The 13,279-nt window shown below is 46.2% G+C and overlaps 1 protein-coding gene across 8 annotated transcripts in view; it reads left to right on the top strand.

Moving 5' to 3' along the window:
- The window catches only part of LOC110491868 (agrin), a 472,223-nt gene that overhangs the window by 420,605 nt on the left and 38,339 nt on the right, over positions 1 to 13,279 (top strand). For all 8 annotated transcript variants that reach the window (XM_090202606.1, XM_036946761.2, XM_090202603.1 and 5 more), the window contains 4 exons: positions 2,996 to 3,188; positions 6,093 to 6,308; positions 6,788 to 7,017; positions 10,755 to 10,889. In XM_090202606.1, the coding sequence (XP_090058732.1) occupies positions 2,996 to 3,188; positions 6,093 to 6,308; positions 6,788 to 7,017; positions 10,755 to 10,889 (774 nt within the window). The remainder of the gene's footprint in view (positions 1 to 2,995; positions 3,189 to 6,092; positions 6,309 to 6,787; positions 7,018 to 10,754; positions 10,890 to 13,279) is intronic.

The following is a 13,279-nucleotide window of genomic DNA, read 5'->3' as shown; positions in this document are numbered from 1 at the left end:
TTCATCAGCCTACATTCTCCCAAGACAAAGAAAGGCGGACAGAGAAACAGACGGCTCAGGAGTTTGTTGAGTTTGGAGAACAAAGATGATAATGTAATGGCAGAGTGAGAGAAACAAGTGTGTACGCGGTGGAGGGATGCATCCGGGTTGAGGATTTGCAGATTTACTCCCGTGTACACCTGTGTCACGGCTGGGGTCTGCCCCTATATATAGACACACATTCTCTTTCATTTTCTCGGTAGACGCCCGCAATGGTTTGAGGTACAGTCTCGCTTGGATGAGGGCTTGGCAGCCTCTACACTGAGAGGATATTTGGCCACTATATCTTCCTGCCTTGTGGGGTGGATGGACAGGCCGGTGGGGCGCTATCCTTTGTTCTCCAGGTTTATGAAGGGGGTTCGTTGCCTGCGTCCAGCTAGGACCCGTTCAATGACGAGCTGGGATCTGGATGTGGTCTTGGCAGCCTTGGCAAAGCCGCCTTTCGAGTCTGCCTCCCTGAAACACCTCTCTATGAAGGTGGCTTTCTTGTTAGCGATTACTTCCATGAAGAGGATGGGTGAGCTCCATGTTCTTTCAGTAAGTTCTGAGTGCTCCCGGATGGACCCAGGGGGAGGAGTATAATCTCTCCGTCCCAACCCCTCATTCCTCCCCAAGGTTCTGCTTACAACCCCCCGGCAGTGGCAGGGAAATCTGCGCCTCCCTCCGGCATGCTGTGCCCTGTACCCTCCGGCACTGGCTGCCTATGTGGAGCGGACACGGTCAGGGGTAACAACAGACCAGCTCTTTGTCTGCTATGATGAGAGAGTCCTGGGGGCTGGGCTATCAAAGCAGAGGTTCTCTCACTGGATCGTGGACACGATTACGACAGCATACCTCCTGGCTGGAAGTCCAGTGCTGGGATCTGTGGTGGCACATTCAACACGAGGTGCGGCTGCGTCCTGGGCACTACTGAGAAGAGTGCCCCTCGCTGATATCTGTGGACACGATTACGACAGCATACCTCCTGGCTGGAAGTCCAGTGCTGGGATCTGTGGTGGCACATTCAACACGAGGTGCGGCTGCGTCCTGGGCACTACTGAGAAGAGTGCCCCTCGCTGATATCTGTGGACACGATTACGACAGCATACCTCCTGGCTGGAAGTCCAGTGCTGGGATCTGTGGTGGCACATTCAACACGAGGTGCGGCTGCGTCCTGGGCACTACTGAGAAGAGTGCCCCTCGCTGATATCTGTGCTGCGGCCAGCTGGGCTTCCTCTTGCATTTTTGCTAGGCACTATTGGGTAAATGTGGCACCTCCCTCTGCAGTTGGTTCAGCAGTCCTGGGCGTTTCCTCCCCTTATGGGGACTGTGCCAGGACCTCCCTTCCACATCGACGGCCCCTGCGTCTCGGTCCCGCGCTGCCTGGCCAGGTCCCTCTGGAGTGATCCAATATAGTGAAACATAATACGCAACGTATGTAAATTATATGGATCACTCCAATCCTCTACAGTGCTAGAGAACATGTGTCATGATCATGGGGTCTATATATAGGGGCGAACCCCAGCGTGACACAGGAGTATATCTGTAAATCCTCACCTCTGATGTATCCCTCCGAAGCGGAGTGTTACCAATATATTGGAGTGATCCATATAGCTCACATAACCATGGTTCCATACGTAACCTTAGTTTTGTGTGTGTGTGCGTTCATGTGTGCATTCGTGTCAAAACTCCAAGTATAAAATCGAAAATGCATCATCAAGCTGTCCTTTTCTACCTGACGATACAGACCAGCACATGTTCTGTAAGTCACAGGGTCTCTCTTTCCACACATCTGTCTGTTGAGCTTACTGTATGACCTACCTAGCTAGGCTAGGCTATATTACTTTAACTAGGCTCTTGTCTCCAACTGTACGAACAACAATTTACAGACACACACAAACAATGACTACATCTCCTCTGCCCAGACCTGCATGCTCACACCCCCATCCCCAGTGCCTGCATTATTGTTGGCCACTTCGCCTTAAATTATACCAATTTATTTTTCTTCTCGCCGATGCTACTTCAATAATAAATCATTCGATTTTTCCATTGTGTCAATGATGGCGGATTGACTTCTAAGTTTTTAGTAGTTTTTAGTATATGTTTTTTTCAAGATGAGTGATGAGAAGAGAATCGTCCAACCCATTGGGTATCTCACTACACCCCCATATGCTATATCTTGAAATATACAGACAGCGGATTAGAAGTAAGTTTCCATTGCAATACTTCTGACTTTGCAATACTTCACTTTGTAGTTTCGCCCACAAACTCCGGACTTTATAGCATTCCCAGAAAGCATGGATTACGACGTCGTTATGATTGTGTATATCTTATCTATCATATGAACATTTTCTGACTCAAATAAGATTCCCTCAAGGTTGCTCTGATGTACAAAAGATTTTAACTCAAAAGTTTGTGATATATAACTTTTAAGTTGCATATATTTGAAACTCTCTTTATTGGTACCTTTTAATTCTGTTACGGTAATACATGTATTTCCTGTTACCAAGTCATTTACGGTTTCTATGCCAATAGTGTTCCAATTTATCTGTGAATTCTCAAAAGCTTTCCAAGGATTGTACCATAAGGTTGTGTTTTTAGAGAGGGATATTGGTTCTTGTAGAATACGTTTCATTTTCTTCCATATTATTATAGTGTTCTTTACTATGAAGTTAATGTTCTTAGCTTTATCCTTTGAAAATAGACATGTAAAAATATTCTGGGAGTGAGCATGAGCATCTTCAATATATACCCATTGTTTCTCTTTGATGCATTTAACTATATGTCCCAAGTAAAAGACTTGGGTAGCGAGTTGATACAATTTCAAGTCTGGAAGGTTAAAACCACCTCAGACTTAGGAAGATGTAAAACTTTCCTTCTTATTTTATGAATTTTATTAGCTCAAAGATTTTTTAAAGCATGTCATCAGTGGGATAATTGGTATTACCAAAAATAAATACCCCTCTCTTCTTCCCAGTGATCACATACTTCATCCCGTCATTCGGGGGTAAGTCCTATCTGGCCTTCGACACCATGAGGGCCTATCACACGGTCCGTATCGCCATGGAGTTCAGGGTGGCCGAGATGACGGGCATCCTGCTCTTCAACGGCCAGGATGGCAAGAAGGACTTCCTGTCTCTCACCCTGGTCAATGGCAAGGTGGAGCTCAAGTGAGTGGACGGGTGGAGGTGATAGAACAGGAAGGGACAAAACAGGAAGAGGTTCAGTTGTGTCAAAGGGCATTGATAGCAAGCTGTAGATCAGGGTGTAAAAACATACGGCCCGGATCCGGCCCGTGGAGGTGTCCAATCCGGTCTGCGGGTGGTTTGAGTAAAAAAATGACATGTACACTACATGACCAAAAGTATGTGGAGACTTGCTTGTCGAACATCTCATTCCAAAATCATGGGCATTAACATGGAGTTGGTCCCCCCCTTTGCTGCTCTAACAGCCTCCACTCTCCATGGAAGTCTTTCCATTAGATGTTGGAACATTGCTGCAGGGACAAGAGCATTAGTGAGGTCAGGCACTGATGTTTGGCAATTTGGTCTGGCTCGCAGTTGGCATTCCAATTTTTCCCAAAGGTGTTCGATAGGTTTGAGGTCAGGGCTCTTGGCATTGCACATGGTGATCTCAGGCTTGTGTGGGGGTGCTCGGCCATGGAAACCCATTTCATGAAGCTCCCGACGAACAGTTATTGTGCTGACGTTGCTTCCAGAGGTAGTTTGGAACTCGGTAATGAGTGTTGCAACCGAGGACAGACCATTTTTACACACTCAGGGGTCCTGTTCTGTAAGCTTTTGTGGCTTACCACTTAGCGGCTGAGCCGTTGTTGCTCCTAGACGTTTCCACTCCACAATGACAGCGCTTACAGTTGACCCGGGCAGCTCCAGCAAGGCAGAAATTTGATGAACTGACTGCCACATTGAAAGTCACTGAGCTCTTCAGGCCATTCTACTGCCAATGTTTGTTTATGGAGATTGCATGGCTGTGTGCTCTATTTTATACAGATGTCAGCAACGGGTGTGACTGAAATAGCCGAATCCACTAATTTGAAGGGGTGTACCAGTCCAGTTTTGACCCACCTACTCATTCAAGGGATTTTCTTAATTTTCTACTATTTTATACATTGTATAATAATAGTGAAGACATACAAATTAGGAAATAACACATATGGAATCATGTAGTAAACAAATAAAGTGTTAAACAAATCTAAATCTATTTTAGATTTTAGATTCTTCAAAGTAGCCACCCTTTGCCTTGATGACAGCTTTGCAAACTCATGGCATTCTCTCAACCATCTTAACCTGGAATGCTTTTTCCAACAGTCTTGAAGGAGTTCCCACACATGCAAGCATTTTTGGGCTGCTTTTCCTTCACTCTGTGGTCCAACTCATCCCAAACCATCTCAATTGGGTTGAGGTCGGGTGATTGTGGAGGCCAGGTCATCTGATGCAGCACTACATCACTCTCCTTCTTGGTCGAAAAGCCCTTATACCGCCTGGAGGTGTGTTGGGTTATTGTCCTGTTGAATAACAAATGATATTCCCACTAAGTGCAAACCAGATGGGATGGCATATCACTGCAGAAGGCTGTGGTAGCCATGCTGGTTAAGTGTACCTTGAATTCTAAATCAATCACTGACAGTGTCACCAGCAAAGCACCCCAACACCATCACACCTCCTCCATGCTTCACGGTGGGAACCACACATGTGGAGATCATCCATTCACTTAATCTGCGTCTCACAAAGACATGGCGGTTGGAACCCAAAATCTCAAAATTGGACTCATCAGACCAAAGGACAGATTTCCACCGGTCTAATGCCCATTGCTCGTGTTTCTTGGTCCAAGCAAGTCTCTTCTTCCTATTGGTGTCCTTTAAACGTGGTTTCTTTGCAGCCATTTGACCATGGCCTGATTCACACAGTCTCATCTGAATAGTTGATATTGAGCTGTGTCTATTACTTGAACTCTGTGAAGCATTTATTTGGGCTGCAATCTGAGTTTAATCAACTTGTACTCTGCATCAGAGGTAACTCTGGGACTTTCTTTCCTGTGGCAGTCCTCATGAGAGCCAGTTTCATCATAGCGCTTGATGTTTTTTGCGATTGCACTTGAAGAAACTTTCAAAGTTCTTAAAATGTTCCGTATTGACTGACCTTCATGTCTTAAAGTAATGATGGACTGTCATTTCCTGTTGCTTATTTGAGCTGTTCTTGCCATAATATGGACTTGGTCTTTTACCAAATAGGGCTATCTTCTGTATACAACCCCTACTTTGTCACAACACAACTGATTGGCTCAAACACATTAAGAAGGAAAGAAATTCCACAACTTAACTTTGAACAAAGCCACACCTGTTCATTGAAATGCATTCCAGGTGGCTACCTCATGAAGCTGGTTGAGAGAATACCAAGAGTTTGCAAAGCTGTCATAAAGGCAAAGGGTAGCTACTTTCAAGTATCTCAAATCTCAAATATATTTTGTTTTGTTTAACACTTTTTTGGTTACTACATGATTCCATATGTGTTATTTCATAGTATTGATGTCTTCACTATTATTCTACAATGTTAAAAATAAAGAAAACCCAAGGAATGAGTAAGTGTGTTCTAAAACGTTTGCCTGGTACTTTATATATATATATATATATATATATATATATATATATATATATATATATATATACATATATATATATATATACTTTAAAATGACTCAGATCAAATTGAAACTGTGTAGAAATGATTATGGACCTCCATTCCAACAGTAGCTCTATAAAAATCCCATTAGAAAACAGAGTTGAGGGCAATTGATTATGAGAAATATAATACTATCAATTCTCAACCAAGTTTTCCTTAGGTACATGTAGGGCAGTTAATCGGGTGTAGCTGGTGCACCTATGAACCTCTAATCTGCTTCCTTTAAAAAAAATATATATACTGAAAAACATATGCAGTATGGGCCAGTTTCCTGTATCCAGATTTAAACCTATTCCTGGATTAAAAATCATCTTTCAATGCAGAATCTCCGTTGAACATATTATATAAAGATGATGGTTTGCTACCCATCCCTAGGTTCAACACCGGCTCGGGCACAGGCACACTGGTCAGTAAAGTCCAGGTGAAGCAGGGTCGCTGGTACCAGCTGGTGGTGACGAGGAACCGGCGCAACGCCGTGCTGAGCGTGGATGACGAGCTCCACATCGAGGGCGCCAGCCCCCCCGGAACCGACGGCCTCAACCTGGACACACACCTCTTCATCGGAGGGGTGCCCGAAGACATGATGACAGAGTAAGGCCTAACATGAAGATGGCATTAGTATGGTTGTATGTTAGCAATATAATTAGTAATGGATTAGTATATATATATAGAGAAAAGGATATTGATGGAGAAAGGAGTTGTTGAGTTATATAAAACCAGTACAGTACGGAACTCTCCGGTACCATATTGGTTTATTGAGACGCGTACACAGTGAGCATTAGCAGAGCTGCAGGTAATTGCTTTTTTCATATTATTTGTTTGTTTTTTCTGTCCAGCACCTGTGTTTATTTTTCCTATTTTTCACTAAGTTGATTTGAATAACTATTGAATGGCTGATGGTATATTGTCATTCACACTCTTTCTCTCTCTTGCTCTCTCTGTCTCTCTCACTCCCTCTCTCTCCCTCTCTCCTCTCTCTCTCTCTCTCTCTCTCTCTCTCCCTCCACTCTCCTCTCTTTCTCTCTCTCTCCCACTCCCACTCCCGCTCTCTCCATCCTCTTCTCTCTTAGTGTGAAGGAGAGGACCTCCACCGGTACAGGTCTTGTTGGCTGTGTTCGCACGCTGGACGTCAACAACCTGGTGTACAACCTGCAGGAGAAGGGTGGCAACGTGCTCTACGGCACCGGCGTAGGCGAGTGCGGCAACAACCCGTGCCAGCCGAACCCCTGTAAGAACAGCGCCTCCTGCCAGGTCAAGGAGGCTGAGATGTTCCACTGCAAGTGCATCAACAGCTACTCCGGTCAGCCAAACACTTTTTCTTTCTAACAACAGAGTCCTGGTCATTAGGCACCAAACGTCTGAAAGTGGATCGCAACATCAAGGGACTACCTGGACTTGTCCATTGAGAAACGCCATTGCAACACGTCTCAAAATGTTTTTTGTTGCATGCCCTAATGAACATGACTCAGACCTCAGTTCTTGGCACCGTAGATTTGACTTCACAAATAGTATTTGTTTTTGTTTATTTGAATAATTAAGCTGCACTTGATTGAGCTTGCCTGGCACAGTAGAACCAAATTACATAGTCCCCACAGTAGAGGTCTTCATGGATCCACCTGTACCCGAATACCCGAGACCCGGTCCGGGTCCCGAGCGAGTCCGGATACAGAATTCTAAATAATGTCACAGGTCTGGGTCGGATCTGATATAGTTTGTCTCGGTCTTGGGTATATGTAATTGTAACTGACTTGTTTGGAAGGGCACGTACAGATCTGAACGTGACTGCTGCAGTAGAGAGAGAGAGAAATATCTTCTTATTTATGTTGCTGCTCTTGCTTTTCACTTGTGTGGACTGTGGCGTGTGTAGCTTGTGGTTGGCCAGCCATTGCTGCAACAGGCTAAGGTCATATAGCCTCTCTCCATGTGTGGCAAAAGTTAGGAGCTATCTAACCAATGGAAGATGGAATTAAAAGTTAAAGTAGAGGGTTAGGCTTCAATGACCAAGAGCCAACAGAAAGGCTGCATCTTAGTATTCTGAATTGGAGTTGTTGTTATTTGTAACTCTAGGATGAGAAAGCGCATGCACTGCAACCTCAGTTAGCCTAGCTAGCTAACATTAGCTATCTAAATTAGCTTCTCCCGGTTTGTTGCAGTCAAGATGGGTACCACGTACTTATATTTGATGATAAATAGCCTAGCTAAGGCAGCTATTAGTCTACTATGGCGCGAGTCGGCTTGGTTGGTTGCCGTCTCTCACTTCTCCCTCCCTCCTCACATTGTCACTCGCTCACAGTATGGCCCCTCCCCCGCCTACTAGAGCGGCATCTCCCTCCCTCCTCACTTGTCACTCGCTCACAGTATGGCCCCTCCCCCGCCTACTAGAGTGGCAGCTCCCTCCCTCCTCATATTGTCACTCGCTCACAGTATGGCCCCTCCCCCGCCTACTAGAGCGGCATCTCCCTCCCTCCTCACATTGTCACTCGCTCACAGAACGGCCCCTCCCCCGCCTACTAGAGCGGCATCTCCCTCCCTCCTCACATTGTCACTCGCTCACAGAACGGCCCCTCCCCCGCCTACTAGAGCGGCATCTCCCTTCCTCTTGCGCTTTATCTTCTCCGGTTAATAAAGTAACTTATACAAATACTTTTCTGTGACTTCCCCCACTCGGATCGGATCTGGGCCCGATCAGGTCTGTACGGAAAGGTTCTAGTTGTCTTCGGGTCTGTTCGAAACGGGTCTCTAGATTACATTGTTTATTTATGCATATCGGGTCTGGGTGGGAAAGCCCCAGATCGATTTCGGAACGGCTCCAACTTTTTGGACCCATGATTACCCCACACTGCACTCCTCCTTAGGCTCAATCAACTGCTCAAAGGTATTTGAAAGCGAGCCAATACTATTTGAACCAATGTCTGAGGAATAAACCGCAGTCAGAATTTAGCCATTTGAAAAGCTCACAGCACGTTGCCTCTGTCTTGTTTAAGACTTGTCTGGGATTAGGTGTAGTGCAGTAAAGGAACCCATTGAAGACTATAACCAAATGCTCCCCATCGCTTGGCCTTTACCCCTCTCTCCTCTCTTACAGTGGTCCAAGTGCAGTGTCAGGGGCAGAGTGAGTGTTATTTAAGATAGTCTTCAAAGAGGTAGGGTTTCAGATGTTTTCGTAAGATGGGCAGGTACTCCGCTGTCCTGACTTTAGAGGGAAGCTGGTTCCACCATTGGGGTCCAGGACTGAGAAGAGCTTTGACTGGGCCGAGTGGGAGCTGCCCTCCCATAGGGGTGGGAGGGCCAAGAGACCAGAGGTGGCAGAATGCAGTGCTTGGGTTGGGGTGTAGGGTTTGAGCATAGCCTAATGCACGAAGGGGCAGTTCCCCTTGCTGCTCCATAGACAAGAACCAGGGTCTTGAAGATGATGCGAGCTTCGACTGGAAGCCAGTGGAGTGTGCAGAGGAGCGGTGTGACATGGGACAACTTAGGAAGGTTGAACACAAGGCGGGCTGCGGCATTATGGATAAGTTGCAGGTGTTTGATGGCACAAGAGGGGAGCCCAGCCAACAGAGAGTTGCATTAGTCTAGACAGGAGATAAGTGCCTGGATTAGGACCTGCACCACTACCTGTGTGAGGAAAGGTTGTACTCTTCAAAGCAGTGACTGCAGGAGCAAGTCACTGCTTTGATGTTTGCAGAGAACGACAGTGTCTTGTCCAGGGTCAGGCCAAGGATCTTTGCACTCTTGGAGGGGGACACCATGGAGTTGTCAACCATGATGGAGAGGTCTTGGAGCGGGCAGGCCTTCCCCGGGAGGATGAGTAGCTCCGTTTTGTTGGGCTTGAGCTTGAGCTTGAGGTGGTGGGCCGACATCCAAGCTGAGATGTCTGCCAGGCATGCAGAGATGCATGTCGCTACCTGTGCGTCAGAAGAGTCGAAGGAGAAGAGTAGTTGAGTGTCATCCGCATAGCAATGATAGAAGACACAATGTGAAGATATGACAGAGCCAAGTGACTTGATGTAAAGAGAAAAGAGGAGAGGTCCTAGAACCGAGCCCTGGGGGACACCAGTAGTGAGAGCACGTAGTGCAGTCACAGGCGACCTGTCAGGTAGGATGCAATCCAAGTGTTTGCAGATCCTGAGACACCCAACCCTGAGAAGGTGACGAGGAGGATCTGTTGAAGGCAGCAGATAGATCTGGGAGGATGAAAACAGAAGAGAGCGAGTCCGCTGTAGCAGAGCGGAAGAGCGTCTGTGACACAGAGGAGAGCGGTCTCAGTTGAATGAGCTGCCTTGAAGCCTGACTGGTTAGGGTCAGGAAGATAGTTCTGAGAGAGATAACGAGAGAGTTGGTCAGAGACAAGAGAGAGAGGGAGATGGAGTAAGAGGGAGGGAGAGAGACGAGAGAAAGAGTGTGTATGTGTGTGCGAGAGAGAGTGAGTAACAGGAGAAATTGATGAGAAAGAGTGTAATAGAACTCAGCGGAAGGGGTTAATTACAGCATTCTCCTCGCCTCAGGCAGCTCTGGCTACTTAAATAATGACAGCTGAATTGGGATGCGTCCTGGCTAGCGTAGGGCAAAGCCAATTTAGCCATCCGGGAGCCATTTCAGACACCTCTCCCACAGCCAAGAACCGTCTCCATACGCATGACTGCAAAACAGCAAGACAGGGTGCCTGGGTCTTTCCTTAATCTTTCTAAATCCTATTAGAAAAGGACCTCTATTACTGAGGAAATCATGGAATGAAGGGAAAATGGTCTGAAAGGCCTAGGTTGTATTAATTAGGGCATACCGTAGCAAAACGGTTTGCAATAGAAAATGGGAAAGTTTCTTAGAATAGAACTTAATTGTCCATATGTTACAGAAAACAGCAGTAATTTGTCTTCTGCCCCAAGTTCAGGTAGTCCCTCCCTTTTTGTCACTTATTTCCCTTTTTGGTGCCTAATGAATACAACCCTGGTTTTTATAAGAGAAGATGGAATAAAGATTCTGTGGTTTGAGTTCTAACTTGGGGTGTTTTTTTTGTAATTTGCTGATGGTGAAATATAGGTCCGACGTGCGCCGACACCCACAATCCATGCGAGCCTAACAGATGCCACCCATCGTCCCAGTGTCAGGTGCAACCAGAGGGAGGGTATAAGTGTGAGTGTCCCATGGGCCGCGAAGGACTCCATTGCGAGCAAGGTACTGGCACCTCTTTTTAAAGAAGTTAAATCCCTACTGCTGAACCTTTTGTGTCTGTGTTTGAGAGAGAGTGAGCATGTATCTGAGATATAAACTCAGCAAAGAAAGAAATGTCCTCTCACTGTCAACTGCGTTTATTTTCAGCAAACTTAACATGTGTAACATGGGGGGGTCAAAATCAAAAGTAACAGTCAGTATCTGGTGTGGGCACCAGCTGCATTAATAATTAAGTACTGCAGTGCATCTCCTCCTCATGGACGACACCAGATTTGTCGGTTCTTGCTGTGAGATGTTACCCCACTCTTCAATCAAGGAATCTGCAAGTTCCGGGATATTTCAGGGGGGAATGGCCCTAGCCATCACCATCCGATCCAACAGGTTCCAGATGTGCTCAATGGGAATGAGAATTATTATTTTTTTATTTCACCTTTTTCTAACCAGGTAGGCCAGTTGAAAACAAGTTCTCATTTACAACTGCGACCTGCCCAAGAAAAAGCAAAGCAGCGTGACACAAACAACAACACAGAGTTACACATGGAATAAACAAATGTACAGTCAATAATAATAAGATTAGGGAGGTAAGTCAATAAATAGGCCGTAGTGGCGAAGTAATAGCAATGTAGAGTAGAGTAGAGATACTGGGGTGCAAAGGAGAAAAAAATAATAACAATATGGGGATGAGGTAGTTGGATGGGCTATGTACAGGTGCAATGATCTGTGAGCTGCTCTGACAGCTGATGCTTAAAGTTAGTAAGAGAGATATGAGTCTCCAGCTTCAGTGATTTTTGCAATTCGTTCCAGTCATTGGCAGCAGAGAACTGGAAGGAAAGGCGCCAAAGTAGGAATTGGCTTTGGGGGTGACCAGTGAAATATACCTGCTGGAGCGCGTGCTACGGGTGGGTGCTGCTATGATGACCAGTGAGCTGAGATAAGGCGGGGCTTTACCTAGCAAAGACTTATAGATGACCTGGAGCCAGTGGGTTTGGCGATAAATATGAAGCGAGGGCCAGCCAACGAGAGCATACAGGTTGCAGTGGTGGGTAGTATATGGGGCTTTGGTGACAAAAACGGATCCAGGCTCTTTGCTGGGCATGGCAGAACACTATCGTTTCTGTCTTGCAGGAAATCATGCACAGAACGAGCAGTATGGCTGGTGTCATTGTCATGCTGGAGCGTCATGTCAGGATGAGCCTACAGGAAAGGTACCACATGAGGGAGGAGGATGCCTTCCCTGTAACGCACTGAGTTGAGATTGCCTGCATGACAACAAGCTCAGTCCAATGATGCTGTGACACACCGCCCCAGACCATGACTGACCCTCCACCTCCAAATCGATCCCGCTCCAGTGTACAGGCCTCGGTGTAACGCTCATTCATTCGATGATATAAACGCCAATCCGACCATCACCCCTGGTGAGACAAAACCATGACTCGTCAGTGAAGAGCACTTTTTGCCAGTCCTGTCTGGTCCAGCGACGGTGGGTTTATGCCCATAGGCGACGTTGTTGCCAGTGATGTCTGGTGAGGACCTGCCTTACAACAGGCCTACAAGCCCTCAGTCCAGCCTCTCTCAGCTTATTGCGGACAGTCTGAGCACTGATGGAGGTGTTGTGCGTTCCTGGTGTAACTCGGGCAGTTGTTGTTGTCATTCTGTACCTGTCCCACAGGTGTGATGTTCGGATGTACCGATCCTGTGCAGGTGTTGTTACACGTGGTCTGCCACTGCGAGGACGATCAGCTGTCCATCCTGTCTGCCTGTATAGCGCTGTCTTTGGCATCTCACAGTACGGACATTGCAATTTATTGCCCTGGCCACATCTGCAGTCCTCATTCCTCCTTGCAGCATGCCTAAGGCACGTACACGCAGATGAGCAGGGACCCTTGGGATCTTTCTTCTGGTGTTTTTCAGAGTCAGTAGAAAGGCCTCTTTAGTGTCCTAAGTTTTCATAACTGTGACCTTAATTGCCTACCTTCTGTAAGCTGTTAGTGTCTTAACGACTGTTCCACAGGTGCATGTTCATTAAATGTTTATGGTTCATTGAACAAGCATGGGAAACCGTGTTTAAACCCTTTACAATGAAGATCTGTGAAGTTATTTGGATTTTTACTAATTATCTTTGAATCACATGGTCCTGAAAAAGGGGCGTTTCTTTTTTTGCTGAGTTTATAAAGCATGTCAGTACAGTATGTACATCAGTCTGTGTTTTGACTTCAGTATTTATGTGTCGTATCACATCGCTACTTAAACTACAAACATTTGATTTAAAAAATAAAACACCAAGCTTATCATTCACTCACACACACGCGCTTTCCTAACCTGACTGGTTCGACAAACACCTGAGGAGAACCGCCTCTCGCCTCACCGTAAGTCCCAGTTAGCAGGTGATTTAA

Source organism: Oncorhynchus mykiss, chromosome 16 (genome assembly GCF_057628025.1).
Source record: "Oncorhynchus mykiss isolate SJ-2025 chromosome 16, ASM5762802v1, whole genome shotgun sequence".
Taxonomy (NCBI): domain Eukaryota; kingdom Metazoa; phylum Chordata; class Actinopteri; order Salmoniformes; family Salmonidae; genus Oncorhynchus; species Oncorhynchus mykiss.
This window is presented reverse-complemented; position numbering and strand designations above follow the sequence as displayed.